General features: G+C 40.0%; 1 protein-coding gene across 3 annotated transcripts in view; it reads right to left on the bottom strand.

Annotated features, from left to right (window-relative positions):
• The window catches only part of IP6K1 (inositol hexakisphosphate kinase 1), a 57,443-nt gene that overhangs the window by 22,095 nt on the left and 7,859 nt on the right, over positions 1-27,489 (bottom strand). The window contains exons 1-2 of one of the 3 annotated variants that reach the window (XM_086698211.1): positions 26,958-27,242; positions 47-397 (exon numbers count right to left, since the gene is read on the bottom strand). In XM_086698211.1, the coding sequence (XP_086554337.1) occupies positions 47-269 (223 nt within the window). In that variant the 5' untranslated portion in view covers positions 270-397; positions 26,958-27,242. Of the gene's footprint in view, positions 1-46; positions 398-26,957; positions 27,243-27,489 lie in introns of those variants that run through there. The other 2 variants (XM_025916078.2, XM_086698212.1) reach the window with 2 other exon arrangements.

The raw sequence follows: 27,489 nt of genomic DNA, 5'->3' as shown, positions 1-27,489 counted from the left end.
CAAAAGCCCAAGGCTACTGCTCTCTCCAAACTGGCCAGTGACTGACCTTTGTATTCAGGGGTGAACTCCTTCATTTCAGGAGGGAGGGACTCATAGAACCGCTGCTCCCGGGAGATGAGAGGCTTGCACACAGTGTGGTCGTCGTAGCGCATCATGCTGCTGTGTCCGCCCACCTGGTGGATGAAGGGCTCCAGGAGGACTCCCCGGTCTCCGGCCCGACTTGCATTCTTGCCATACTGCCCCACTTCCATGGTTTGACAAACACACATTGCGTTGGGGGCCAGCTGCACACTGAGGGCAGAGGATGCAGCACATGGGCCACAAAAGGACAGCTAGGCAGAAGATCCTGGCGAACTGAAAGCCAACAGTCAGAGTCTGTTCAGCTTATTCTTCTTTCCTAACAGAAAGGAGAGAGGAAAAGAGGGAATCAAAACACCCGGCAAGCACAATTTTCCTACAGTTCAAAGAATATCTGCTCTATGAAAAGAATGGGATTCTGGGGGTACCTGGCTGGCTCAGTCAGTTGAGCATGTGACTTGATCTCGGGGTTATGAGTTTGAGCCCCACATTGGTCATAGACATTACTTTAAAAAAATAAAAAATAAAAATACAAAAAAAAAAAAAAAAAAGGGATTGTTTTGTTTCCTGCTATATATTCCCCCAAGCATGTACAACGCTGCCTGGTGCATGAGAGACAGGTGGTAAGTTTTTCTGAATGATACAACTTTGGTCTCCTCCATCCATTTTTTTTATGCACAGAAGCCCACATTCTCTTCCCTTCCTAGCTGTCATATACCCTCCATGTTCCCTATAGGATTTGATTTTAGAGCTGCAGTATGTTAACAGCCGTCAGAAAGGCAACTCTCCCTGCTTATTCCACATTCAAAGATAAGTGTTCAGGGAAAAAAACAGAAGGCAACACAAATTCATTGTGTTCAGACTTCTCACCATATCCAGTAATGGTAAGGGTCTCGGGTCTCTCACTGACTCAAGGAAGGGTTTTTGTCTGGGAAATCAGGTCACACTTTCCAACTTTTCTGTTGAAGGTGCCAAGGAGCAGCCAGGGAAAGTCATCCCTTGCTGAGTTGTAGAATCATAAAAAGGGTTTGCTTTTCCCAAAGAAATTCAGGCTTCTGATTTCTTCTACTTTAAATCTGTGGCCATCAATTTATAGCCATGTCTGGCACCACAGAGCTTGCCTTTCTGTCTGACTCTACACCAACCAGTGGGACAAGGAAAGGCCCTTTGTACTTAAATACCTACCCTGTAATGTCAATTTTCTCTCAAGAAAGTTAAAGTAATGGGCAACTTCCCTAGTACTGAATATATTTTGTGATTAGGAATGTAGCAGGCAAGACTACATCTGAAAGATCAAGACGAAAGAAGAAAAATTAAATATTTGTGAAAGCAGGAATATGGCTTTACCTGCAAGAGATGAAATATTTTCTTCTGAACCTCATAACTTATGGGCATAATAGTCTACAGAAGAAAACTGCTGCAAAACTGCAGAAGTTCTTTTTTTTTTTTTTTAATGTTTATTTTTGAGAGAGAAAGAGTGCTAGCGGGGGAGGTACAGAGAGAGAGGGGGACAGAGGATTCGAAGTGGGCTCTGTGCTGACAGCAGAGAGCCCAACGCGGAGCTCGAACTCACAAATCCTGAGACCACGACCTGAGCCGAAGTGGGGCGCTCAACCAACTGAACCACCCAGGCACCCCTGCAAAAGTTTCTGAATTCAAAGCTGCCCACAAGCTCTATTTCACAGCTATCAATAAAAATAAATGATTTTCCATTCCCCTAACTGATCAGCACCACTTCAATAAACACACACTTTTTTGCTTAGCTATCCACTTTCCACTCCTCCCTACCCCATGGAGTTTTCCACAGACTCCATTCTCCCAAACAGGAGTTGGGTGCACACCTCTATGGCTCCTAAGGTACCTGTGCCAACTATCTCAGCCATACATCACTGTACCTTCATCTACTTGTCTGTCACCACCACCAAACCATTCCCTTTTATCTCTAACTAGGGTCCAAAGCAGTACCTGGCACACAGGAAATGCTCAAAGACAGGTTTGTTGGAACAAATGAAGTGATTCCAGGAAGATGGCTGCAGGGAGTAAAAGCACCAAATGAAAACAGAAGGAGTCACACAGTGGTAGTGTTAAGTGGAGAAGCAGCTTGAAGGGCCTCTTCTCGAGGCTCCTGGAGGTGCCTATGGTGGCAGTGGACACAGCTTAGCACTGTCAATCAGCTCTTACCCTGGCTCAGTTGTTCACTGGGATTGCCCCCGTGGGGGACAGGGTACCCAGGAAGGTGCCGAACTTTCTATTCTGGGTCAGTGTGTCTGGGAAAGGAGAGGGATGGACAGTGCCAAATGCCCCAGAAGAGCTGGACTCAGAGATGCGTGCCCAGCTTTGCAACCCCCACAGGACAGAGAAGCACAAGTCCAACCTCCAGTCAGATCTAGACTTTTGATCTTTTGTTTCCACATGATAGACACATAAAATTATAGTACTGTTTTTGTGTTTCAAATATTTTCTTAGAAGTAAACATGTAAAACATTCCATATTTCTATGGCTTTGTTTGGCATTTCTTTTTAAATAAACCTAGAACCTAAAAAACTAAAGTGCCCAGAACTCTCCAGCCCTCGCTTACAAAGTGTGGAGCTGTGGGCGAGTCCCTTAACTGCAAATTTCCTCATCTCTAATTTGAAGACATGCCCACCGCTAACCCTGTGGGATATTCTGATGCAGGTGAAGGGGCCTGGGCTAGCCCTGCCTACTTCTAGCCTTGGAAGTACTAGAAAAAGAAACAGCTCAGACTAAAAACAATCAGAGGTTGCTCCTGAAGTCTGGTGTCCACGAAGGCCCACTGTGAAAACCATGGAATGAGAATGCTGTAGATGATGACGTCTTTCTCCACTATTTCCTTACTAACAGAATCCCAATCAGGTAGTCCACCTTCACGGGAATGTGAAACTGCATTCTAGTTAAGGGAGAATCTTGAACAGTAGTACTTCCTTCTGATCCTAAGAGACGGCTGATTTAGGAAAAGGGCATGTAACTTCTAACCACGAGACATGAGGGGAAGTTGGCCAGGGGTCCTCTGGGAAAAGTTACCTTGCTCTTAAAGAACAAGAAGATGTCCCTTCACTTCCTCAAGATATTATTCTGTCTAGATGTGTATCTGAGACTACTGAAGCCAAGACACCTGGTGACCCTAAAAGATACTAGCCTAAAGACAAGGCCAACATGTTGAGCATGCAGCACAGAAGAATAGAAATCAGGGTCACTGATGTTGTCACTAAAGTACTGGATATCTTGTTATGTAACAAAAATAAATTTCCCTTTATGCTTTTAGCCAATCTCATTAGGGTTTTCTGCTACTTATAGTCAAAACCATCCTAGATGAAGGGACAAAAAAAAAGCATCAAAATCCCCAGATCTCCAGGTAATACACTTTGCACATTAAAGAAGTGTCTTCTGATAAGGAAACTTCCAACAACTGAAGAACAAGCCCTTCAGTGATGACAAAGGACAATCTTCCCAAGCTCCAAAAGGAAAAATGTAGCTTTATAATCTTTAAACTGTCAGGGGCGCCTGGGTGGCCCAGTCGGTTGAGTGTCTGACTTCGGCTCAGGTCATGATCTCTCAGGTCTGTGGGTTCGAGCCCCGCGTCGGGTTCTGTGCTGACAGCTAGGAGCCTGGAGCCTGCTTTGGATTCTGTGTCTCCCTCTCTCTTTCTCTGCCCCTCCCCAACTCATGCTTGCTCTCTCTCTCTCTGTCAAAAATAAATAAACATTTTATAATCTTTAAACTGTCCCCAAAGGCAGACAATCTGAATTATGTCTGGTCTATTAGGGCTGGCACCAAAATATTAAAAGAGAATCTGCCAAACACAAAATCCATTCTCTCATAAGTAGTAAGGAATCTACCCAAATAACCAAAATTAGCTTAGAACAGGCAAACCATAAAAGAAATTTATACTCCTGCCACGTCAGCCTCTACTGAGTACTAACATATCTGAAACTCCATTCACAACATAGACAGAACCTCCTCTTCCCCAGTGGTGCATTTGTCACCTGGAAAGTATCTGAAGGAAAGTGACGCCTAGGTTTATCCTCCACCCCACTCCAGAATTAACTACAGTCAGAGGCTTCTAGTACATCCCATTACAGTCTCAGTCCTTCTGTAGGTCATGACCTGACTGCAACGCCCAGTCAAGTAGTACCCTGGACACTCCTACCCCCGCTATCACTGTCAAAGCCTTCTGTAGCTTTTTCCACAACACCATTGCCTTCAGCATCTTCAGCCTCATCAGCCCTCAGAGCTATTCAGTTGCCAATGCCATCAAGAGGATCATGGTCACCACAACATTCTGATCACGCAATGCAACATGGTCACTAGCACTAACATTCTGGGCATAATGACAGCCATCCTGAGGATCTTCCTGCATAATAAGACCAAGTAACCAAGTATGATGCAAACCAGTAAGATAGGAAGTACCTACCTTCTCCCTGTCATGACTTAAGAACCTGAGTAATCAGTATTATCAGAACACACCAAAGCAAGGCTGATGGAAAATAAAGTTTCTAAAAAAAACAAATCAAAGCAAAACACACACCCAAGAAACCCCTCACTACTTCCAAATATCATCACACTGGAATCTGGGGAGAGGGAAGAGACACAAACAGTCTATAGCAGAAATCATGATCAGTGTTTTAAGCTCTGCTTCCCGAGTACCTGTTCTTTTTGATGAGACTTCACCCTTTCTGTGATGATTTGCTAGGATATTTGGTAAAGAAATCTTGTTTTTGAGAAGGAGCTTGTACTTTTTTTCTATTGAATAGTTTATAGCACTATGTATATTGGATTGAAAATTATTTTACTTTTAAATGTTTAAAAATAAGAAAATTCCCACAGCAGAAGCCTGACACATTTCAGTATTTAGTAGTAAAGCTCCTTTCTAACAATCTTGAAAAATGGAAACTAATCAGGATTATCTAATATGGATGCAGTACAGTAGACAAGACCACTGTGTGTTTATTACCAGGTCTGTTTTTATTGGGTTGTTTCCATTAGAGTCTGAATCAGGTCCTAAGGGAAAGGGAAAAAGTATACCACAAAGCTAGGTTTTGGTTTGACAAAACAGATAGTTGGGACAAGATTAAGTTCTGGATTTGGCAAAATCTTTGTGACTGAAATTATATGACCCCGTAGATAACGCTTATGCCCAAAATACAAGATGTGGCTTGGATTCTTTTTTGTCTTATCATAAAAAAAACTGGGCCCCAACCAAAGGACCACTGGGACTTGACTTGTGGGGTTGCCCGCGATAGCTCCATGTCTTTCAACACCAACACCAGCCATGGGAGCAGAGCAGAGGTTTAATACTTATAGAGAGGGAGAAGCAAGTGTTCTTCACAAATGTGGACGCTGGACTAAGAGAGGCTAAAGTAACTGCAATTCTCTCCATATATTTTTGGTGACTGATGTTCAGAGAGGAAATAATGTAGTTTGAATCAGTTATTTTAGATCACTGGAAGTTTATATTAAAATGGTTAAAATTTTGTCAGTTTATGAATGGACTGCTCCCCCAGAGGTCAAGGGGTTCCACTGCTCTACCTATGAGTTTGTGTACCACCAGCTACTGTGCACCAGTCTGTTTGTTTGTCCTTCATTTGCTTTAAGACACTTTGGTTTCTGGGAATGCAAGCTGGTGCAGCCACTCTGGAAAACAGTATGGAGGTTCCTCAAAAAACTAAAAATAGAACTACCCTACGACCCAACAATTGCACTACTAGGCATTTATCCACGGGATACAGATGTGCTGTTTTGAAGGGACACATGCACCCCCATGTTTATAGCAGCACTATCAACAATAGCCAAAGTATGGAAAGAGCCCAAATGTCCATCAATGGATGAATGGATAAAGAAGATGTGGTATATATATACAATGGAGTATTACTTGGCAATCAAAAAGAATGAAATCTCGCCATTTACAACTACGTGGATGGAACTGGAGGGTATTATGCTTAAGTGAAATTAGAGAAAGACAAAAATCATATGACTTCACTCATATGAGGACTTTAAGAGACAAAACAGATGAACATAAGGGAAGGGAAACAAAAATAATATAAAAACAGGGAGGGGGACAAAACAAAAAAGACTCTTGAATATGGAGAACAAACAGAGGGTTACTGGAGGGGTTGTGGGAGGGGGATGGGCTAAATGAGTAAGGGGCACTAAGGAATCTACTCCTGAAATCACTGTTGCACTATATGCTAACTAATTTGGATGTAAATTTTAAAAAATAAAAAAATTAAATTAAAAAAATTTTTAAAAAGACACTTTGGTTTCACATTTTACTGCATAAAATATGAAGGATCATATTCTTCTTTTAATGTTTATTCATTTTTGAGAGAGAGTGCGTGTGTAAGCAGGGGAGGGGCAGCAAGAGAGGAGGACAGAGGATCCCAAGCAGGCTCTGCACTGACAGCAGAGAGCCCAATCTGGAGCTCAAACTCACAAACCACATGATCGTGACCTGAGCCGAAGTTGGACACTTAACCAACTGAGCCACCCAGGCGCCCTGGGGAGGAGGATATTCTTTTATTTATTTTTAAAATTTTTGTAATGTTTATTTATTTTTGAGATTAAGAGAGAGACAGAGCATGAGCGAGGAAGAGGCAAAGAGAGAAAGAGACACAGAATCTGAAGCAGGCTTTAGGCTGTGAGCTATCAGCACAGAGCCCGACACAGGGCCTGAACCCACAGACTGTGACATCATGATCTGAGCCGAAGTCGGACGCTCAACCGACTGAGCCACCCAGGCGCCCCTAAGGATATTTTTTTTTATTAATTTTTTTTTCAACATTTATTTATTTTTGGGACAGAGAGAGACAGAGCATGAACGGGGGAGGGGCAGAGAGAGAGGGAGACACAGAATCGGAAACAGGCTCCAGGCTCTGAGCCATCAGCCCAGAGCCCGACACGGGGCTCGAACTCACGGACCGCGAGATCGTGACCTGGCTGATGTCGGACGCTTAACCGACTGCGCCACCCAGGCGCCCCCCTAAGGATATTTTTAAAAAGAACTTGCTGAGACTGACTTTTTTTTCCACTTGTGGACAGTAACAAACGGAAATAAATGTACACTGCAAAGATACTAATTACAATAGTTAGGTCTACCTTCTGGGTATAGAAACTAACTCCTTAAACACATAATTGAACTTCAAAATTAATTACATCTCTCTTCAAGTAAAATAAATTACAAGAGTACAAGTAAATGTACTCTTCAAGTACAATAAATGCTGTTAAATTTGTATATTATAATTATTGTTTTCCTTAAAAAAAAATTTTTTTTAACGTTTATTTATTTTTGAGACAGAGACAGAGCATGAACGAGGGAGGATCAGAGAGAGAGGGAGACACAGAATCCGAAACAGACTCCAGGCTCTGAGCTGTCAGCATAAAGCCCAACGCGGGGCTTGAACCCACGAATCGTGAGATCATGACCTGAGCCGAAGTCGGACGCTTAACCGACTGAGCCACCCAGGCACACGTTGTTTTCCTTTTTTAAAGCAAAAGCACGTAGTGATGTAAAATGACTGTCAGATTTATTATAGTTTATAAATAAATAGGATACTTAATTTTATTAAAAAATTAAAATGGATAAACTGTGGTATATTCATTTTTTCTTAAATTTATTTATTTTGTGGGGGTGGGGGGAGGGAGTGTGTGAGCCTGCGAGCAGAAGAGGGGGAGAGAGAGAGAAGAGAGAGACTCCAAGGAGGCTCCACACTGTCAGCGCAGAGCCTAATGCGGGGCTTGATCTCAGGAACTGTGAGATCATGACCTGAGCAGAATCCAAGAGTCAGACACTTAACCTACTGAGCCACCCAGGAGCCCCTGTGGAATATTCATTTGATGGATTACTACATAGAAGTGAAAAAGAACCAACTACTGCCATACACAACACAGATGAATCTCACAGGTGTGATGTAGCAAGAGAAAAGTCTAGACTCTAAAGAGACTATGGGGTGTGATTCTACTCCCACAAAATTCAGAATGATAATGGAGACCACAATAGTGGTTACTCTGGGAAAATACTAATTGAAAAGGGGCACAAAGATGGAAGTGACACTGTTGAATACTGTTGAGGTGAGCTCTGTACTTGGATTTGTAAACTTTACTGTATGTTAGAGGTTAATTACAAGGAAAAAAACCAATAGTGTTCCCCTGTACCAACAAAAAACAAATCAGAAAATAAAAACTGTTTAAATACATCCCATTCAAAACACCAACCAAAACTATAAATTACTTACAAACCTTTAAAAATTATGTCAGACCAGTAACAAAGCTTTACTGAAGGACTTAAAAATTAAGAGACACAATATAAGCACCATTTCTGTTTTAAATCAACAACACAGCAACCCTAGAAAGTGGCAATGAATAAAAAGCCCTGGCCAAGAAAGAGAAATTGCGATCAGATACGGTGGTGAACAAGGTCAGGACTATTTTAAGAAGTAGTAAGACACTGTCTCCACAGCATAGCAGTACCTGGTCACCAAGTCCCTTAGCTGGGCCAGCACATTCAAAAATGCAGATCAGCAGACATGCTCTCTAAGAAGCTTGGTTAGAATTTCAAATTCTATGGACAACATATATTTCTAACTTCAGATTAAGCACTTGGGTTTGATATGTAATCTTTTTGTAAGGAGAAGCATACTTGATGCCTTCAGACTGCATAGGTGTATTTGCAGATTTCCTCAAAACTGGTTTATAAATTCAATTATTTCTACTACCTCTTCCAAAATTTGGGGTGCTTAGCTGGCTCAGTTGGTAGAGAATCCAACTCTTGGTCTTGGGGTCATTGAGTTCAAGCCCCACATTGGGCATGGAGCCTACTTTAAAAAGTAAAATTAAAAAACAAACAACAAAAGGGGCGCCTGGGTGGCGTAGTCGGTTAAGTGTCCGACTTCAGCCAGGTCACGATCTCGCGGTCTGTGAGTTCGAGCCCCGCGTCAGGCTCTGGGCTGATGGCTCGGAGCCTGGAGCCTGTTTCCGATTCTGTGTCTCCCTCTCTCTCTGCCCCTCCCCCGTTCATGCTCTGTCTCTCTCTGTCCCAAAAAAAAAAACAAAAAAAAAAAAAACGTTGAAAAAACAAACAACAAAAAACCCTAGGGGCGGTGAGTGGCTCAGTCAGTTAAGAGTCCTCTCCTGCTTGCGTGCTCTCTCTCAGAATATAAATAAACTTAAAAAAAAAACAACTATATTTAAACAGATCCACTTAAGCACTAAAAGGATGATGACAAAATATGATGCCCTTAAAAAATAGTACGAAATGTTTAGTTTTTTAAAAATTAAACTTGTGGGGCACCTGGGTGGTTTAGTCAGTTAAGTGTCTGACTTCGGCTCAGGTCATGATCTTGCGGTTTGCGGGTTTGAGCCCCACGTTGGGCTCTGCACTGAGAGCTCAGAGCCTGGAGCCTGCTTCAGATTCTGTGTCTCCCTCTCTCTCTGACCCTCCCCTGCTTGTGCTTGTGCTCCCTCTCTCTCTCTCTGCTAAAAATTAAAAAAAAAAATTAAAAATTTAATTAAAAAACAAACTTTTTATTAAAAAAATAAAATTAAACTTATTAAGAGGCACCTGGGTGGCTCAGTTGGTTGAGCATCTAACTCTTGATTTTGGCTAAGGTCATGCTTCCATGTTTGTGAGATCAAGCCCCTGGGGCTCTGTGCTGACAGCAGGGAGCCTGTTTGGGATTCTCTCTCTCCCTCTCTCTGTCTGCCCCTCCCCTGCTCACACAAATGTGAGCATGCTCTCTGTCAAAATAAACAAGCAAACTTAAAAAACAATTAAACTTGTTAACTCAGGAATGCTAAAAAAATTATGGCAATACTGTATCTTTGGTTTACTTTTTACTGTCTGATACAATCCAAGTGAAAAAATAGCAAAATCATTCTTAATTGAAAAGAACACAGTGCACTGAGAACTCACTCCAACAGAAACAAACACACAAAGCCTGGGTTACGTAGCTCTGGACTTTAATTTCTAACCAATTTCAGAAATTAAAAAAAAAATGATATGGACTGTGACAGGAAAACTAAAGCAGAAAACTAACGTGAAAGCATATCTGTTCTCTAAAGCACATAACCAAGGGAACCTACTGTTTTCTTAAATTCAAGTCCATTCTTGCTTTTACATATGATAGTGGGCACTGATACAGATTAGGTCATTTGTGAGAGAGTGACAACAATTCTGCTTCCCCTGACCCCCTCGGGATTGTTTTAAGCACATGCTCACAAACCTCTCCTTTGAGGAGGAAGAAAACAAGGAATGTTATGAAGGTATGTAGGGCTTCCAATCTGAGCCTGCCCTACCCATCTAACCAGGGACTGGCATATCACCTAGAAACCAGAAATGTGTACAGGGGCCTGGGGCCTAGAGCAATCTGGGAGATTTGAAATAAGAAAGAAAAAAGGCTTAAAGGTATCTATTTTGTTGTTTGTCCTCAGAGAAGAGATGAATGATTCTTTAGACTTTTGGGTCCTATCCCAGGAGCAAGGGACACAGTGGCATACTCCTGAGGACACCAGGCTGAGAGCAAACAGGGAGCAAGGAGAAAAGGAAACTTGGCAGGAGGCCTAAAATGTGCCAGCCCATCAAGAAACAGCCAGAACAGAATTAATGTAGGACAAAGACAGAATCCCCTTTCCTGTTTTTACTGGATTTTAAAGATTAGAAACCCATGCTTCCTGAGATATATAGATATGTAAGTTTAGTAAAGATCCTTTTGAAAGTGTCTCAACTGTGCTAAAAAGAGGGGAAAAGGAGGTTTGAGGACAGAATTTTATGAATACAGGTCCGAAGTGGCAAAGGGGAAATCAAAATGAGAAAACACGAAAAGAAAGGAGAAAGAAAGGTGCCCCATACTTCTTACCTTGAAACCCTGTCTGTTCACAATTTGTATGGGGTTATTCTTTAACAAGAAATTACAGAAATACCTCTGCGGTGACTAAATAGTTAAGGTGAGCCATACCTAAACCAGGTAAATCTCTGCCTGGCACATTTACAAGTGAATCTAAACATGGTGAAGCCTAGAAGGCACATATATAGGATAATAGGAGAAATGATTCTCAAACAAACAAACCCACAAAACACTGAAAATGAGACTGTCTGAAATGCTAAAATATGAAATGAGGAGCTTCCTAGACACATACTACTGATCTCACTGAAGACCCAAAGCTAAAGAGAGCAGCTTCTGTACAATTGAAAAAAAGATGCAGAGGGACAGTACCATGCTTGTTCTCACAACCGAGGTTTTGGATGGGGCTGCTAACTCTAGTTCCTTTTCTTCACACCTCCATCCTACTGTAGCTCAATTGAAAGAGAAGCTGAACACAGTGGGGGCAAGCTGACAAGACTGAGACAGAGGTGATCTGAGGTGACTGGGAAACTGATGTAGACACCTCTCTACTTGGGATTTCCCTTCACTATAACATCTTTTGAACAAAATCTGCTCTGTTGCAGAACAGAAACCAAAGAACAATATTTGTCACTCACCAGAATTTCAATTAGCTGTAACTGGGTTTGTAACTGGAAGTCACTCCAAGTACAATTCTGCTACCTTGTACTAGGGATATTCACACGTGTCCTGCTATTAAAGAGGTAAAAAGTAGAAATAAAATCTCCTACACCTAGGAGAAATGAACCCAAAGCTCCAGTTACAACATTGAGCTTTTGAGATTACTTGGGGACCTCATTTAGAACCCACTGCCATTAAAAATGATTACCAGCTTCAAACAAGAAAAGTCTCCCAAGTAAGTAGTCTCCAAAGTAAGGAATTATGCAACCATGAAATAGCTCTTGTCTTTCCTGTGATGTCTCCATGATACCACAAAACTGTTACAACTCCAAAGGAGTTTTAAATCACTGAATTCTGAACTATTTTAAAAGATGCACCAAGAAGCAACATACACCCAAACATCAGATATGGCTACACCTCAGAGGACTCTTCATTTGGCCGTGATATCACACACTTAAACATTTTGATGCTACACTACTCTGCAGATTATTGGAAAATACAATCAAAGACCAGATCACTCAGACATGGACAATGGGCTGTATTCAGCTACTATTGGATATGATGAAGTGTCCACCACAAAACAGAACTCCACTGAGCTTTGTTTGCTCTTTGGGAATAATCTGCTGCTACATATGTCCCACACAGGGGTTGAGACCAACTCAAGTTATCTCCTCCAAAGACTATGTTCTTGGTATCCTATGTTCCTGCCTCTGGTGAGACGTTTCTTCCTCAAGGCCAACAGTGTAATTCCTTATACACTCACACAGTCAGAAAATAATACAAGGAGATTTCAGGGCACAAACTTGACAGACAGCCCTTCATTTAAAACCACACACCACTGGGGGCAACACAATGACATATCTCAACATCCATCGGGTATACAGACTTTATTAGCAGGTACCTAGAAGCAGATGAGCAACATGCAAAGTGAGTGTGGGGAAAACCTGTAAACAGAGGAGGTAAATGACCTGTTTAATGCCTCACAAAATGCAAGAGTTTGACAGTTTCAAGCGGACTTCAGGAAGACTACACTCTGTCTTCTACCCTCCAGTGAAACACTAGAATTACTACTTTTAAACACTTTTAATTTTTTTTAATGTTTATTTATTTTTGACAGAGAGAGACACAGCATGAGCGGGGGAGGGACAGAGAGAGAGGGAGACACAGAATCTGAAGCAGGCTCTAGGCTCTGAGCTGTCAGCACAGAGCCCAGCATGGGGCTCAAACTCACAGACCGCAAGATCATGACCTGAGCCGAAGTCAGACGCTCAACCGACTGAGCCACCCAGGCGCCCCACTTTTAAACATTAGAAAATACTTCTATCAACCTCACAGACAACCCATAGTTCCAAATAGATGGGGACCAACTTTCAACCACACAAGCCCAACAATAACCTCCCAAATTAAACAAGTGTAGAGAAACCTCCAAAGAGACACCATTCAGGGGCAGGTGGTGGCTCAGTCGGTTAAGCATCTGCCTCTTGATTTCAGTTCAGGCCTTGATCTCATAGTTTGTGAGTTCAAGCTCTGCTTGGGATTCTGTCTCTCCCTCTCTCTCTGACCCTCCCCCACTCATGCTTGCTCTCCCTCAAAATAAATAAACTTTAAAAAGAAAGAAAGAAAAGAAAAGAGAAGAAAAGAGAAAGAGAAAGAGAAAGAAAGATCATTCCATAAGACTGGGTTCCAAATCTCTCTACTCTCTCAGCTTCCTTTCCTGACCTTCAAGTGACATAAGGAACTGAAGAGCCTGAACGTGTGAAGCTCTCAAGATTCTGGGAATCAGGACTATGTAAAAAAGATAATGGAACTCAACCTGGAAGCAAGCATCAATCTCATGATTAACAAGCTGTGCACCTGACAATGTACCAATACAACTATTTTCTCTGTCAAGAACTTAAGACTATCTGTCCTGGGTATTTTTTAGGGTGAGGTAATATATGAGAAAACATTTTAGAAGTACACACAATATTGATGCAGCTAAAACCAATGCTAAAATTTTTAATATTTTAAGGTATCAGAAATATAGGGGTGCCTGGGTAGCTCAGTTGGTTGGGCGTCTGACTCTTGATTTCAGCTCAGGTCATGATCTCACAGTTCGTGAGTTCCAGCCCCACACTGGGCTCTGTGCTGACAATGCAGAGCCTGCTTGGGATTCTCTTTCTCTCCCTTCTCTCTCTGTCCTTGCCCTATTTGTTCTCTCAAAATAAATAAGTAAAATAAAAATAAGGTATTAGAAATATAAAACTAACGACTTTAGGTTCTCCTTAGGAAGCCAGTAAAAGACCAAAGTAAGCAGAAGAAAGCAAATAATAAAAATATATGCAGACTCAAAAGAATGGACAGGGGAGAGAGAATTAAGGAAACCAAAAGTAGATCTTTAAAAAGAAAAAATCAGGGGCGCCTGGGTGGCTCAGTCAGTTGAGCGTCTGACTTCAGCTCAGGTCATGATCTCACAGCTCGTGAGTTTGAGGCCCGCATCAGGCTCTGCGCTGATAGTTCAGAGCCTGGAGCCTGCTTCAGATTCTGTGTCTCCCTCTCTTTCTTCCCCTAACCCACTTGCATTCTGTCTCTGTCTCTCTCAAAAATAAATAAACATCAAAAAAAAAATTAAAAAGAAAAAATCAGTAATATTCATGGATCCTCTAGAGAAACTGATCAGTAAAAAAAGAATATACTAATTACTACTATCAGGGATGAAAAAAGGGGTATCACTACAGATGCTACAAGCATTAAAAAAAAAAAAAGGTAATACTATGAGCAACTGTGTATCAATAAACTCAATAACTCAGACAAAATGGACAAGCTCCTTGAAAAATACAACTTACCAAAACTGACACAAGATAAAATATAAAATCTGAATGGTCTTGTGTCTATCAAAAAAACTGAATTTATCAAAAATCCTCCACAAGGAAAATTCCAGACACAGAGTTTCACTAATGAATTCTATCAAACATTCAAGGAAGAAATAGCATCAATCTTGCACAAATTCTTTCAGAAAACAGGGAGCAAAAAAAAACCAAAAAACAAAAACAAAAAAACAAAAAAAACCCAAACAAACAAAAAACCCCACATCTTCAAACTTATTTTATGAGGTCAGTTATCCCTGATAACAAAACCTAAAACAGAACCTTACCAAAAATATAACATACATACATACGTAAAAAAAGAAAAAAGATTATAAACCAAAATCTGTCATGAACAAAAACAAAAATCCTTTAAAATTTTTTTAGCAAAACGGGCACCTAAGTGGTTTGGTTAAGCATCTGACTCTTGATTTCAGCTCAGGTCATGATCTCACAATTTGTGAGATCTGGCCTCAAGTTGGGCTCTGCACTGACAGCACAGACCCTACTTGGGATTCTCTCTCTCCCTCTCTCTCTGCCCCTCCCCTGCTCTCTCACTCTGTCCCTCAAAATAAATAAACTTTAAAAAAAAATTTTAGGGGCACCTGGGTGGCTCCATCAGTTAAGCATTCAACTTCAGCTCAGGTCATGATCTCACAATTCGTGAGTTCAAGCCCCGCGTCAGGCTCTGTACTGATAACTTGGAGCCTGGATCCTGCTTTCAATTCTGTCTCTCTCTCTCTGTCCTTCCCCCACTTTTGCTCTCTCTCTCAAAAAAAAATAAACAAAGGTGAATTCTTTAAAAGAAAAAAAAAGAAGTTAGTTGTTTTGTAGATTCCTAAGTATTTTCTATGTAAACAACCATGTTATCTGTGGATTGAGAAAATCTTATTTGTTGGTGCCCCAACAACTTCCAAAACTAGTATATAAATTTAGCAAAGTCACAGGATACAAAAAGCCAATATACAAAATTCAATCATATTTTTATATGCTAGCAGTAACAAAAAACAAAAATTAAAAAATAATTTACTGGAGTAAATTAATGGAAAATGACAGAGTAGGAAGCTCTAAGAATCCATCATCCTTCCACCAAAACAGCTACTGAATTTGGAAAAACTGAAGTAACTTTTGGAACTCTGGAGTGTAGATGGAAAACATAAAGCTTCCAAGGTATAGATTGATGAAGAGGCTAGTGAATTTTGGTAAATTTCAGCCTTTTGGGTAGCAACTACCCAACCTCCAGCCCTCATTCCTGGGTGCAGCTTGCTGGAGGCTCAGATGGGCAATAAAGATAATTTGATTGATGACAACTGCTTTTGATCACTGAGGAGCTGAAGGAGGCAGTGACCACTACTTCAACACTCATAGGCTGAAGCGGCTTCCAGGGGCATTTAAGAAGGCAGTACTCGTTTTTACTGTTTTCCCCTTTAGGGAGCTAGTCATTTAAGGAAATCTTTACCAGGTCACTAACTGCAGAGGTAACAGAACTAGATACACATTTCCAATATTAGTTTGAAAAAGCCACAAATGGAAGTCTCTAGCACTCAATGAGCAAAAACTAGCAATTCCTGGGAAGTGGGAGAATCAAGATTTGCAAAATTACCAAATACTCAAATGTCCAGTTTTAACAAAAAATTAGGCAACAAAGAAACAAAAAATTAATGACCATTCACAGGAAAAGGAAAATGATGGAAAAAAAAATCCTGAGGAAGCAAAGACACTAGAATTATTATTAATCAAAGACGTTAATGGAGCACATGGGTGGCTCAATTAAGTATCTGACTCTTGATTTCAGCTCAGGTCATGATCTCACAGTTTATGAGTTCAAGCCCCATATCCAGCTCTACACAGACTCTGTGAAGCCTGCTTGGGATTCTCTCTCCCCCCTCTCTCTCTGCCCCTCCCCTGCTTGCACATTCACACTCTCTCTCTCTCAAAATAAATAAACTTAAAAAAAAATAAAAAAAGATGTTAGGGGCACTTGGGTGGCTCAGTCAGTTAAGTGTCTGACTCTTGGTTTCAGCTCATGTCGTGATCTCACGGTTCATGGGTTTGAGCCCCATGTCCAGTTCTGTGCTGACAGCTTACTTGGGATTTCTCTCTCTCTCTCTCTGCCCCTCCCCAGCGTGCTCTCTCTTCTCTCTCAAAATAAATAAATAAAATAAAACAAAACAAAAAGATGTTAAATCAACAGTCTTAAATACATTCAACAGACTAAAGGAAACGATGGTCAAAGGAATTCAGAAAAATGTGTGAACAAAATATAATATCAATAAAGAGATAGCAATTATAAAAAGGAGAAAACAAATTCTACAATAGCTGAAAACAGAAAAGTAAAATAATTGATATGAAAAACTCATTAAAGGGATTCAACAGCAGATCTGAGCATATGTAAGAAGTATCAGTGAACCTGAAGGTAAGATACTTGAAATTATTCAGAAAGGCAAAAAAAGAGTAAAAGTAAAGAGTCTGAGGGACCTGTGGGACACCACCAAATCTAACAATATATGGTTATAGAAAGAGAAGAGAGGAAAAGAGGAAAAGAAGGGCAGAAAAAAATAATCTGAAGATAGTGCCCAAAAACTTTCCAAACTTGAGTAAAGACATGAATATACATGTGCAAGAAGCCTAATGAACCAACCCCTCTTTGAGGATTAACCAAGACACATTATAAAACAAAAACGTACTATTAAACTGTTAAACCCCAAAGAGAAGGAGAATATTTGCAGCAAGAGAGAAGCAGCTCATAGTGTACAAGAGATCTTCAATAAGATTAACAGCTGATTTCTCTCCTGAATCCTCTAAAAGGCAGTAGGATGATATATTTAAAGCCCTGAAAGAAAAAAACTGTCAAGAATTCTAGATCCTGCAAAACTATCCTTCAAGAATGAAAGAGAGGGGCACCTAGGTGGCTCAGTCAGTTAAGAATCCAACTTTGGCTCAGGTCATGATCTTGTGGTCTGTGAGTTCGAGTCCTGCATTGGGTTTATATGCTAACAGCTCAAAGCCTGGAGCCTACTTTGGATTGATTCTGTGTCTCCCTTTCTCTCTGCCCCTCTTCCTCCTTTGAGAGACCGATGCTATGTCTCTCAAAAATAAACATTAAAATTTTTTTTTAATTTAGAAAAAAGAATGAAAGAGAAATTAAGATATTTCCAAATAACATAAACTAAAGGAGCTCATTACCAATAGACCTGTCCTATAAGAAACGCTAAAGGGAATCTTTCAGGCTAAAATGAAAGGATAACTTAAAGCCATAAGAAAAATATACAACACTGGTTAACATGACTATATAGATAAATATAAAATCTAGTATTATTGTACATTTGGTATTGTTTGTAACTTTTTTCTACATGATTTAACAGACAAATGTATAAAATTTTAAAATCTTTGTTAAAGGCATACAATATAAAAGGATGTAATCTAATGACAATAAAAACACAAATACATATATGTATGTGATATACATATATACATATAAAAATTAAACATTAAAAATTTTTTTTTTCTAAATTTTTTTTTATTTATTTTTGAGACAGAGAGAGACAGATTATGAACGGGGGAGGGGCAGAGAGAGAGGGAGACACAGAATCGGAAGCAGGCTCCAGGCTCCGAGCCATCAGCCCAGAGTCCGACGCGGGGCTCGAACTCACGGACCGCGAGATCGTGACCTGAGCTGAAGTCGGACGCTCAACCGAGCCACCCAGGCGTCCCTAAAAATTTTTTCTAAAAAAGTATAATGTCCTTTGGGTCTTGTAATCCTTAATGATTTAAGGTCTATTTTATCTGGTATTAGGATAGTCATCCCAGCTCTCCTTTGGTTACTATTACATGAAAATATCTTTTTTCATCCTTTACTTTCAATCTTTTTGTGTCTTTATATCTAATTTGAGTCTCCTATAAACTGCATATAGATGGATTGGGTTTTTAAAAAAATTTTTTAATGTTTTTATTTATTTTTGAGAGAGAGAGACAGAACGTGAGCAGGAGAGGGGCAGAGAGAGAGAGGAAGACACAGAATCCGAAGCAGGCTCCAGGCTCTGAGCTGTTAGCACAAAGCCTGACACAGGGCCTGAACTTGTAAACCGTGAGATCATGACCTAAGCCAAGTCAGACACTTAACCAACTGAGCCACCCAGGCACCCCATATTATGAAAGGTTAAACCCAGGCACCCCATGATGAAAGGTTAAACACAACAAGAAGAAATAACAATTATATGTTCACATACCAGAGCCACAAAATGTGTGAAGTTGACAGAAGTGGGAAAAAGACCACTGTACAATAGTTGGAGACTTCAATATCCCACATTCAGAAATGAATAGAACACCCAGACATAACATCAATAAGGAAACAGAATTTGAACAACACTAAAACCCAACTAGACCTAACAGATATATACTCAACCCAACAAAAGCAAAATACATACTTTTTTCAAATACACATGAAACATTCTCTAGGATAGATTATAAATTAGGCAGAAAACAAGTCTGAATAAAATTTAAAAGACTGAAATTATACAAAATATCTTCTTTAATCATAACAAAATGAAACTAGACGTCAATAAGAAGAAAACTGGAAAATTCACAAATCTGTGGAAATTACACAACATATCCTTAAACAACCAATAGGTTGAAGAAACTACAAGGGAAGTTTCTGCCAGAGCAATTAGAAAAGAAAAAAAAATAAAAGGCATCCAAATTAGTAAGAAGGTAACCATCTGCAGAAGACATGATCTTATATGCAGAAAACCCTAAAATTACCCAAACACACACAAAACCACTGTTAGAGCTAATAAATATATTGAGCAAATTCGTAGGATACAAAATCGCCACACAGAAGTTGGTTGATTTCTTTTTTTTTTTTTTAAAGATTTACTCATTTTTGAGAGACAGAGTATGAGTGGGGGAGGGGCAGAGAGGGAGGGAGACACAGAATCTGAAGCAGGCTCCAGGCTCTGAGCTGTCAGCACAGAGCCCAACACGGGGCTTGAACTCACAGAGTGCAAGATCATGACCTGAACTGAAGTCAGATGCCCAACCAACTGAGCCACCCAGGTGCTCCGAAATTGGCTGCATGTCTATACTTTAGCAGCGAACAATCTGAAAGGAATATTAAGAAAACAATCCATTTACAATAGTATCAAAAAGAAATAAATGTAAAAAAAAATTTTTTTAATCAAAAAAACCCAATAATATCAAAAAGAATAAAATACTGAAGAATGAATATAACTAAGAAGTTGAAAGATTTATATTCTGGGGCGCCTGGGTGGCTCAGTCGGTTGAGCAGCCGACTTCGGCTCAGGTCATGATCTCGCGGTCCGTGAGTTCGAGCCCCCGCGTCGGGCTCTGGGCTGACAGCTCCGAGCCTGGAGCCTGTTTCAGATTCTGTGTCTCCCTCTCTCTGACCCTCCCCCATTCATGCTCTGTCTCTCTCTGTCTCAAAAATAAATAAACATTAAAAAAAAAAAAAGATTTATATTCTGAAAACTACAAAACACTTCTGAAAGAAACATCTAAATAAATGGGAAAACATCCCACGTTGACAAATTGGAAGACTTAATATTGTTAAGATGACAAATACTACCCAAAGAGATGTGCAGCCTAAATGTAATCCCTAACAAAATACCAATGACAATTATTGCAGGGAAAAAAAAAAAAAAAAACTATCCAGAAATTCATAGAGAATCTCAAGGGACCCTGTATAGCCAAAATTCCTGAAGAACAAAATTGGAGGAATCACATTTCCTGATTTCAAAACTTACTGCAAAACCACTATAATCAAAACAGTGTGGTACTAGCATAAACACAGTCATACAGACTAATAGAACACAACAGGAAGCCCAGACATAAACGCTTGGACATATTGGTCAAATGATTTTCTTTTTTTTTATATTTATTTAGAGAGAGAGATAGAGAACATGCATGAGCAAGGGAGAGGCAGAGAGAGAAAGGGAAAGAGAGAATCCCAACCACACTGTGTCTATCAGCATGAAGCCCGACTCAAGGCTTGAATTCACAAACTGCAAGATCATGACCTGAGCTGAAATCAGGAGTCGGACATTTAACCCACTGAACCACTCAGGCACCCCGTCTTTTCTAAGTTCATTTATTTATGAGAGAAAGTGTGAGTCAGGGAGGGGCAGAAAGAGAGGGAAAGAGAGAATCACAAGCAGACTCCACACTGTCAGAGCAGAGCCTGACGTGGGGTGCTCAAACCCACAAACCAGGAGATCATGACCTGAGCCGATGTCAGACATTTAACTGCTTGAGCCACCCAGGTACCCCAAATTAATTATATTTTTATGGGGTTTTTTATACTTATTTATTTTTGAGAGAGAAAGAGAGAGCAGGGAGGCAGCTCTCCACTGTCAGTGCAAAGCCCAACGCAGGGCTCAAACCCAGGAACCGTCAGATCATGACCTGAGCCAAAGTTGCACACTCAACCAACTGAGCCACCCAGGTACCCCACAGTCAAATGATTTTCAACAAGGGTGCCAAGACTATCAATGGGCAAAGGACAGTCTTTTCAACAAGTGGTACTGGGAAAACTGAACGGCCATATGCAAGAGTGAAATTGGAGCATTCCTTCACATCATATACAAAAATTAACTCAAAATGGATCAAAGACCTAAACTTACAAGCTAAAATTATAAAACTCTTAGAAGAAAACATGAGGGGGGTATTTCATGACCTTAGATATGACAATGATTTCTTAGCTATAACAACAAAAGCACAGGCAAGAAAAGAAAAAGTAAACTGGGTATCATCAAAATTAAATACTTTTGTACATCAAAGGACACTGTCAAGAGAATGAAAAGACAACTCACAGAATGGGAGAACATACCTACAAATCATACCATCTGATAAGGGATTAATATCCAATATAGAGAACTCCCACAACTTAAAGACAAAAAAATAAACAATCCAATTCAAAAGTGGTCAAAGGACTTGCTTGGTTAGACATTTCTCCAGGGAAGATATGCAAATACCAATATGTGCACGAAAAGATGCTCGACATCCTTAGTTATTAGAAAAATCCACATGAAAGCCACAATGAGATACTACCTCACACCCATTGGAATGGCTATTATTAAAAAAAAAAAAAGTTAGCAAAGATGTGGAGAAACTGGTCTTACGCACTGCTAGTAGGCATGTAAAATGTTTCAGTCACTGTGGAAGACAGGATGGTAGTTCCCCAAAAAATTAAACACAGAATTTCCATGTGGTGCAGCAATTCCACTCCTAGGTATTCCACTCCTACCCAAAAGAACTGAAAGCAAGGACTCAAACCAATTATTTATACACTAATGTTCATAGCAGCATTATTCACAATAACCAAAAAGTAGATACAACTTGTGTCCGTTAACAGATGAATGGACAGATAAAATGTGTTCTATACATACAATGGAATATTATTTAGTTATAAAAAGAAATGAAATTCTGATACATGCTATAACATAGATGAACCTTGAAAACATTAAATGAAATAAGCCAGGCATCAAAGAACAAAAATTATATGATTCCATTTATATCAAATATCTAAAACAGACAAACTCATAGAGGTAGAAAGTATATTAGAGATAGAAAGTATATTAGAGGTTACAATGGACTGAGGGGAGGGGAAAATAGGACACTGTACAATAGATACAGAGCTTGTATTTGAGATGATGGAAAAAGTTCTTGAAATAGTGATATGGTAACACAACACGGTGAATGTACTTAATACTACTGTATTGCACACTTAAAAAGTTAAAATAGTAAAATTTTGTTTTCTACATTTTACTATAACTTTTTAAAAGACAATTCATTTATGAGGCACCTGGCTGGCTCAGTCAGTGAAGTATGCAACTCTTGATCTCAGGGTTGTGGGTTCAAGCCCCATGTTGGATGCAGAGATTACTTAAATAAATAAATAAATAAATAAATAAATAAATAAATAAATAAATAAAATGAATAGATAGATAGATAGATAGATAGATAGATAGATAGATAGGGGTGCCTAGGTGGCTCAGTAGGTTAAATGTCCAACTTTGGCTCAGGCCACGATCTTGCAGTTCATGAGTTTGAGCCCACGTCAGGCTCTGTGCTGACAGCTCAGAGCCTGGAACCTGGAGCCTACAGCCTGCTTCGGATTCGGTGTCTCCCTCTCTCTCTGCCCTTCCCCTGCTCATGCTCTATCTGTCTCTCTCTCAAAAAAGTAAATAAACATTAAAAAAATTAAATTAGTAAGTAAAATCGAAAAAAAGACGTTTCATTTACAATAGCATTAAAATAACATCAAACATCTTGGGATAAATTTATAAGATACGTGAAATCTCTGCAGTGAAAACCACCAAACAATCCAGAAAAATTAAAGAAGACATCAATAAATGGAGTTCTACACCAGGCGTATGGATTAGAAGACTTGATATGGTTAGGATGTCAATCCTCCTCAAATGAACCAATAAATTCAATGGAATCCCAACCACAATATCGGCAGGCTTTTTTTAGAGAAATTGGAAAACTAATTCTAAAATGTGTATGGAAATATAAAGAACCCTAAATACCCAAATCAATCTTATAAAGAAGAATAAAGTTGGGTGACTTATATACTACTGACTTCAAGACTTATCAGTGGGTATTAGCATATAAACAAATAGATCAATTGACAGAACAGAGATCCCAGAAATAGGTCCATACCTATAGTCAATTCATTTTTTACATAAGTGCTAAAGCAAATAAATAGAAAGTGAAAGTTGTGATAGTTTTAAACTGTCAAATTTTTTGATAGTTCTTCCTCCAAAAGGTAGAGCCTTCTTCTCTCCACCCCTTAAGTATGGGCTGGACTTAGTGACTCAATTCTAAGGAACAGAATATAATATGGCAGAAGTGACAGTCTGTGACTAGGTCATAAGAAGCTTCTTCTTTACTCTGTCTTGGATCATTCATTCTGGAGGAGGATCATAGAATGCCATGAGGATACTCAGAGAGCCCACATGTCAGAGAACTGTGGCCTCCTGCCAAAAGCCAAGTTAAGTCATCTTAGAAACAGATCCTCCAGTTCCAGGCAAACCTTCAGATGACTGCAGTCCCACAAGACATCTTAACCTGCAACTTCATGAGAGACTGTGAGCCAGAGCCACCTGGCTAAGCCACTCCAAATTTTTCATCCTCATAAACTGAGGCAATAAATGTTTGCTATTTTAAATTGCTTAAGTTTTGGGGCGCCTGGTGGCTCAGTTAAGTGTCCAACTTGGGCTCAGGTCATGATCTCATGAGTTAATGAGCTCAAGCCCCACATCAGGCTCTCTGCTGTCAGCACGGAGCCCACTTCAGATCCTGTCACTCTCTCTCTCTCTGCGCCCTCCCAAAAATAAAATAAAATATTTAAACTACTAAGTTTTGGAGTCAAGAGATAACAGATACACATCTTTTTAGCAAATGGTGCTGGTATTAGAACAAGAAGACATCCATATAGGAAGAAAAATGAACCCCAACCATGGGATCATGACCTGGGCCGAAGTCGGACACTTAACTGACCAAGCCACCCAGACAACCCAAAAGTTTCTTTTAAAACTAGACACACATCTACCTGTAACCCAGCAATTCTATTCCCCTCTATTCCTCTATTCCCCAAGAGAAATGAATATATGTGTATATCCCCCAAAAACACTTGTACGAAAATGTTCATAGAAGCTTTACTCGTAGGTCAAACAATGGAAACTGCCCAGATGTCCATCAACAGAACAGACAAACTGGAATGTTTGCACAATGCAATAAAAAGGAATGAACTACTGATACAAATAGCAGGGAATTCTCAAAACATTATACTGTGTGAAAGAAGCCCTACATGAGAGTATTATTCCATTTAGTATTATTTATTACACAAGTATTATTCCATATAGTATTATTCCATTTATATGAAATTTTAAAACTGGATGACTAACCTATGATGAAAAAATTCAGAACAGAAATTGTCTCTGGCTAGAACAGAACAGCACTTATGCACTTAATTCCTACATTAACACAAATTTAAAAACAGATGGTAGCAACAACAGTATTCTGTCAAGAAAATACTTATTAAATTATTAACAACCTGTTCATATAACTCTGACAAATAGCAGCTTACCAGTTATCAGTGTATTATCTCTTGGCTCCAAACCCAACCATCACCACCCGCTCTGCAAAAACGGAGCTGGACTCATTAAATATTTTTCCTTTGCCAGATGTTAAGTTTTGTCAGTGAAAGACACTAGGGAAAGTCTGCAAAAAAATATGCTCCTCTCACCAGGCCTCTGCCACCCAGTCAGCTCCTTTCAGTGCCCAGCCACTGGTGGCTGCCTGACTCCCAGAATGTATCATGGTCAGCAGCACACAGTGGCCAGCAGCTTCCTCTGACACCTCACTGAAGTAGAGAGAGTGCTTCCAGCAAAACGCCTCTCCATAAGTGGCTTTCTCCAACATCTTAGAGGGTAGACTTCTAGCATGATCTACCAATGTGGCACCATAATGACTTTCTCTGCCATCCAGTTAGGTATGACTCACCCCATCTCCATGATACGAATGTCAGCCCTCAGAAGGTATCTTCCTTGAGTGCTCTGTATCAATGCTAGGAGCAATGGCTGCTCCTACATATGCTATTTCTATATGACTTAGAGTTCACTCTACTTTTTACTAGCCAAATTCTCATTACTCCAATCCTCAATTACAGTTAACAATTCTTTATATTAAACTTTACCTGTTCAAATTCCTGTGTGGTTTTTGTCTCCCAAAGGGTCACTGACAGTTGTTTGAAGGAGTTGAAAAGGTTAAGTAGTATAGACCAAAAGTGAGAAATTTTATTACCTAAATAAAATCCACACAGCTCTGCTTTATTCACAATTTACCGATCAAAAGTAATACAACACTGTAAACAGCCAAGTTAAAATGCTTAAGGGTCCAAGCAGCCCTGCCTGGTATACTCTGCTTTGGGGAGTTACTCAAGCTTAATATTCAGCTCCCTGAGGCCAAAGTTAGGCACTTTCTTTAGAGAGACTCATAAAATAGCTAACACAATCACATATTTTATAATACATTTTCCCAAACACAGAAGAAACTTCTAAGCATTCATTCTGTTTTATGCTAAAGAAATCATTTTAATCTTCATGCAGAATATTTATTAAATAAATAAATAAATAAATAAATAAATAAATAAATAAATAAAACGGCCTATGCACATCTTGTGCTTGCCTAAAGTATCTAGTGTGCTACTTGGCCCTGACCCACACATCTTCCAGTTGAGCAGAATCTTTATAAATAAGTTTCAAAATACTCTCCACTAAATCAGGTTTGTGACCAAATAGCAACTATAAAGTCTCCAAATCAATCCAGGACCATTAAAGTAAAATCTGCAAAAAAAAATTTAAAGTATATAATTAAGTATATGTTGAGTGGCTACAATGAATGAGACCCCATAGAACAAATATTGTACTAAGACAAACACAGTTCTTGTCCTCAGAAAACTGAAAGTGAGGATGCAGGACAGGTAGAAAGGAGAGACAAATAAGCAAATTTAAGACTATGGTAAATGTTACAATGAGGAATGAAACACCAAGAGTGGCCATTAACAAAGATGGAAGGTGCAGGTCAGGAAGGGTTTGTAGAACATACCGCATCTAAACTGAAATCTGAAAGATAACTAGAGTCTGACAGGAAGCGAGATGGGGAGGTGGGGTGGGGGAATAAAAGCACGGGCAATGGCCCAGAGGGAGGAAAGAGAGTCACCTGAAACATCTGACGCTAGAGGGTCAAGAGATGCAGTTAGAGACCATTAAGAACCAGGTGAGGAAGTTCCTCATCTACATTCCGGAGCTGGGACCTGACCCACTTCCTACTGGGAGGTCACTGAACAGCTTCAAACAGGCCAAGGACTCAGATTTGCACAGCCCACAGTGTAGAGTGGACTGGATCGGGCAAAACTATGGGAGCCAAAGGAAACTATTTCCAAATAGTTTTTGAGAAATTAAAGTAAGTCATACATTAACCATTTGACAAGTTTTCCCTTTATCTGATCAACTCCATGAGGTAAGGGGAGTAGGTGTGATTAACCAGTATTACATGGATAGTAGTAAACAGAGAAGTCAGTCAGCTGACTTGTCAAAGTAAGGTTCCACAGCTAGAAAGTACTTAAAAATACCAGCATTCACTCCCCTTGACTGCTTCCTAGGAGAGCTGAGGTAGGCATCACTTGTTGCATGAACTTATTAGCACTGTCAGCAGTATACCTGAAGGTTCATTTGCTTAGAAAGTTTACTGCCTTTACAAAATGATGTGGGAACCCCAAAACTTTCAGACTAGTGAGACAATATTCCTTCTGTTCCTTGTCATGCTGGCAGGGAAGCAAGGCCACAGGGGGTGAGGAAGAGAGACCGAGTTTCAGAATCAGACGTTCACTTAAGAAAATCACTTATTCTCTGCAACTGTAGTCACCACCTAGAAATTGAATACAGTAATTCCCGAAGTCTCCACACTCTAAAAAATGTCTAAGATTCCATAGCTATCCCACCTGAAGAAAGCACGGTATCCTGGAAAACTTCACAATATTTTCAAGAATGGGAACATAATCTTGGAGGGTTTCAAATTCTCCCAGAAACACTTTGGGTGCTAACAACCGGCATCAATGTCCATGGTCAGGAGAAACCTTTCTGAGAACAGCATCTGAAAATGTTTCCTTATCTGGGAATGCAAGCTGGTGCAGCCACTCTGGAAAACAGTATGGAGGTTCCTCAAAAAATTAAAAACAGAACTACCCTACAACCCAGCAATTGCACTACTAGGTATTTACCCACGGGATACAGGTGTGCTGTTTCGAAGGGACACATGCACCCCCATGTTTATAGCAGCACTATCAACAATAGCCAAAGTATGGAAAGAGCCCAAATGTCCATCAATGGATGAATGGATAAAGAAGATGTGGTATTTATAGGGGCGCCTGGGTGGCTCAGTCGGTTAAGCGTCCGACTTTGGCTCAGGTCATGATCTCGTGGTCCGTGAGTTCGAGCCCCACGTCAGGCTCTGTGTTGACCGGTCAGAGCCTG

Source organism: Puma concolor, chromosome A2 (genome assembly GCF_028749965.1).
Source record: "Puma concolor isolate L17-30 chromosome A2, mPumCon1.1.hap2, whole genome shotgun sequence".
Classification (NCBI taxonomy): domain Eukaryota; kingdom Metazoa; phylum Chordata; class Mammalia; order Carnivora; family Felidae; genus Puma; species Puma concolor.
This window is presented reverse-complemented; position numbering and strand designations above follow the sequence as displayed.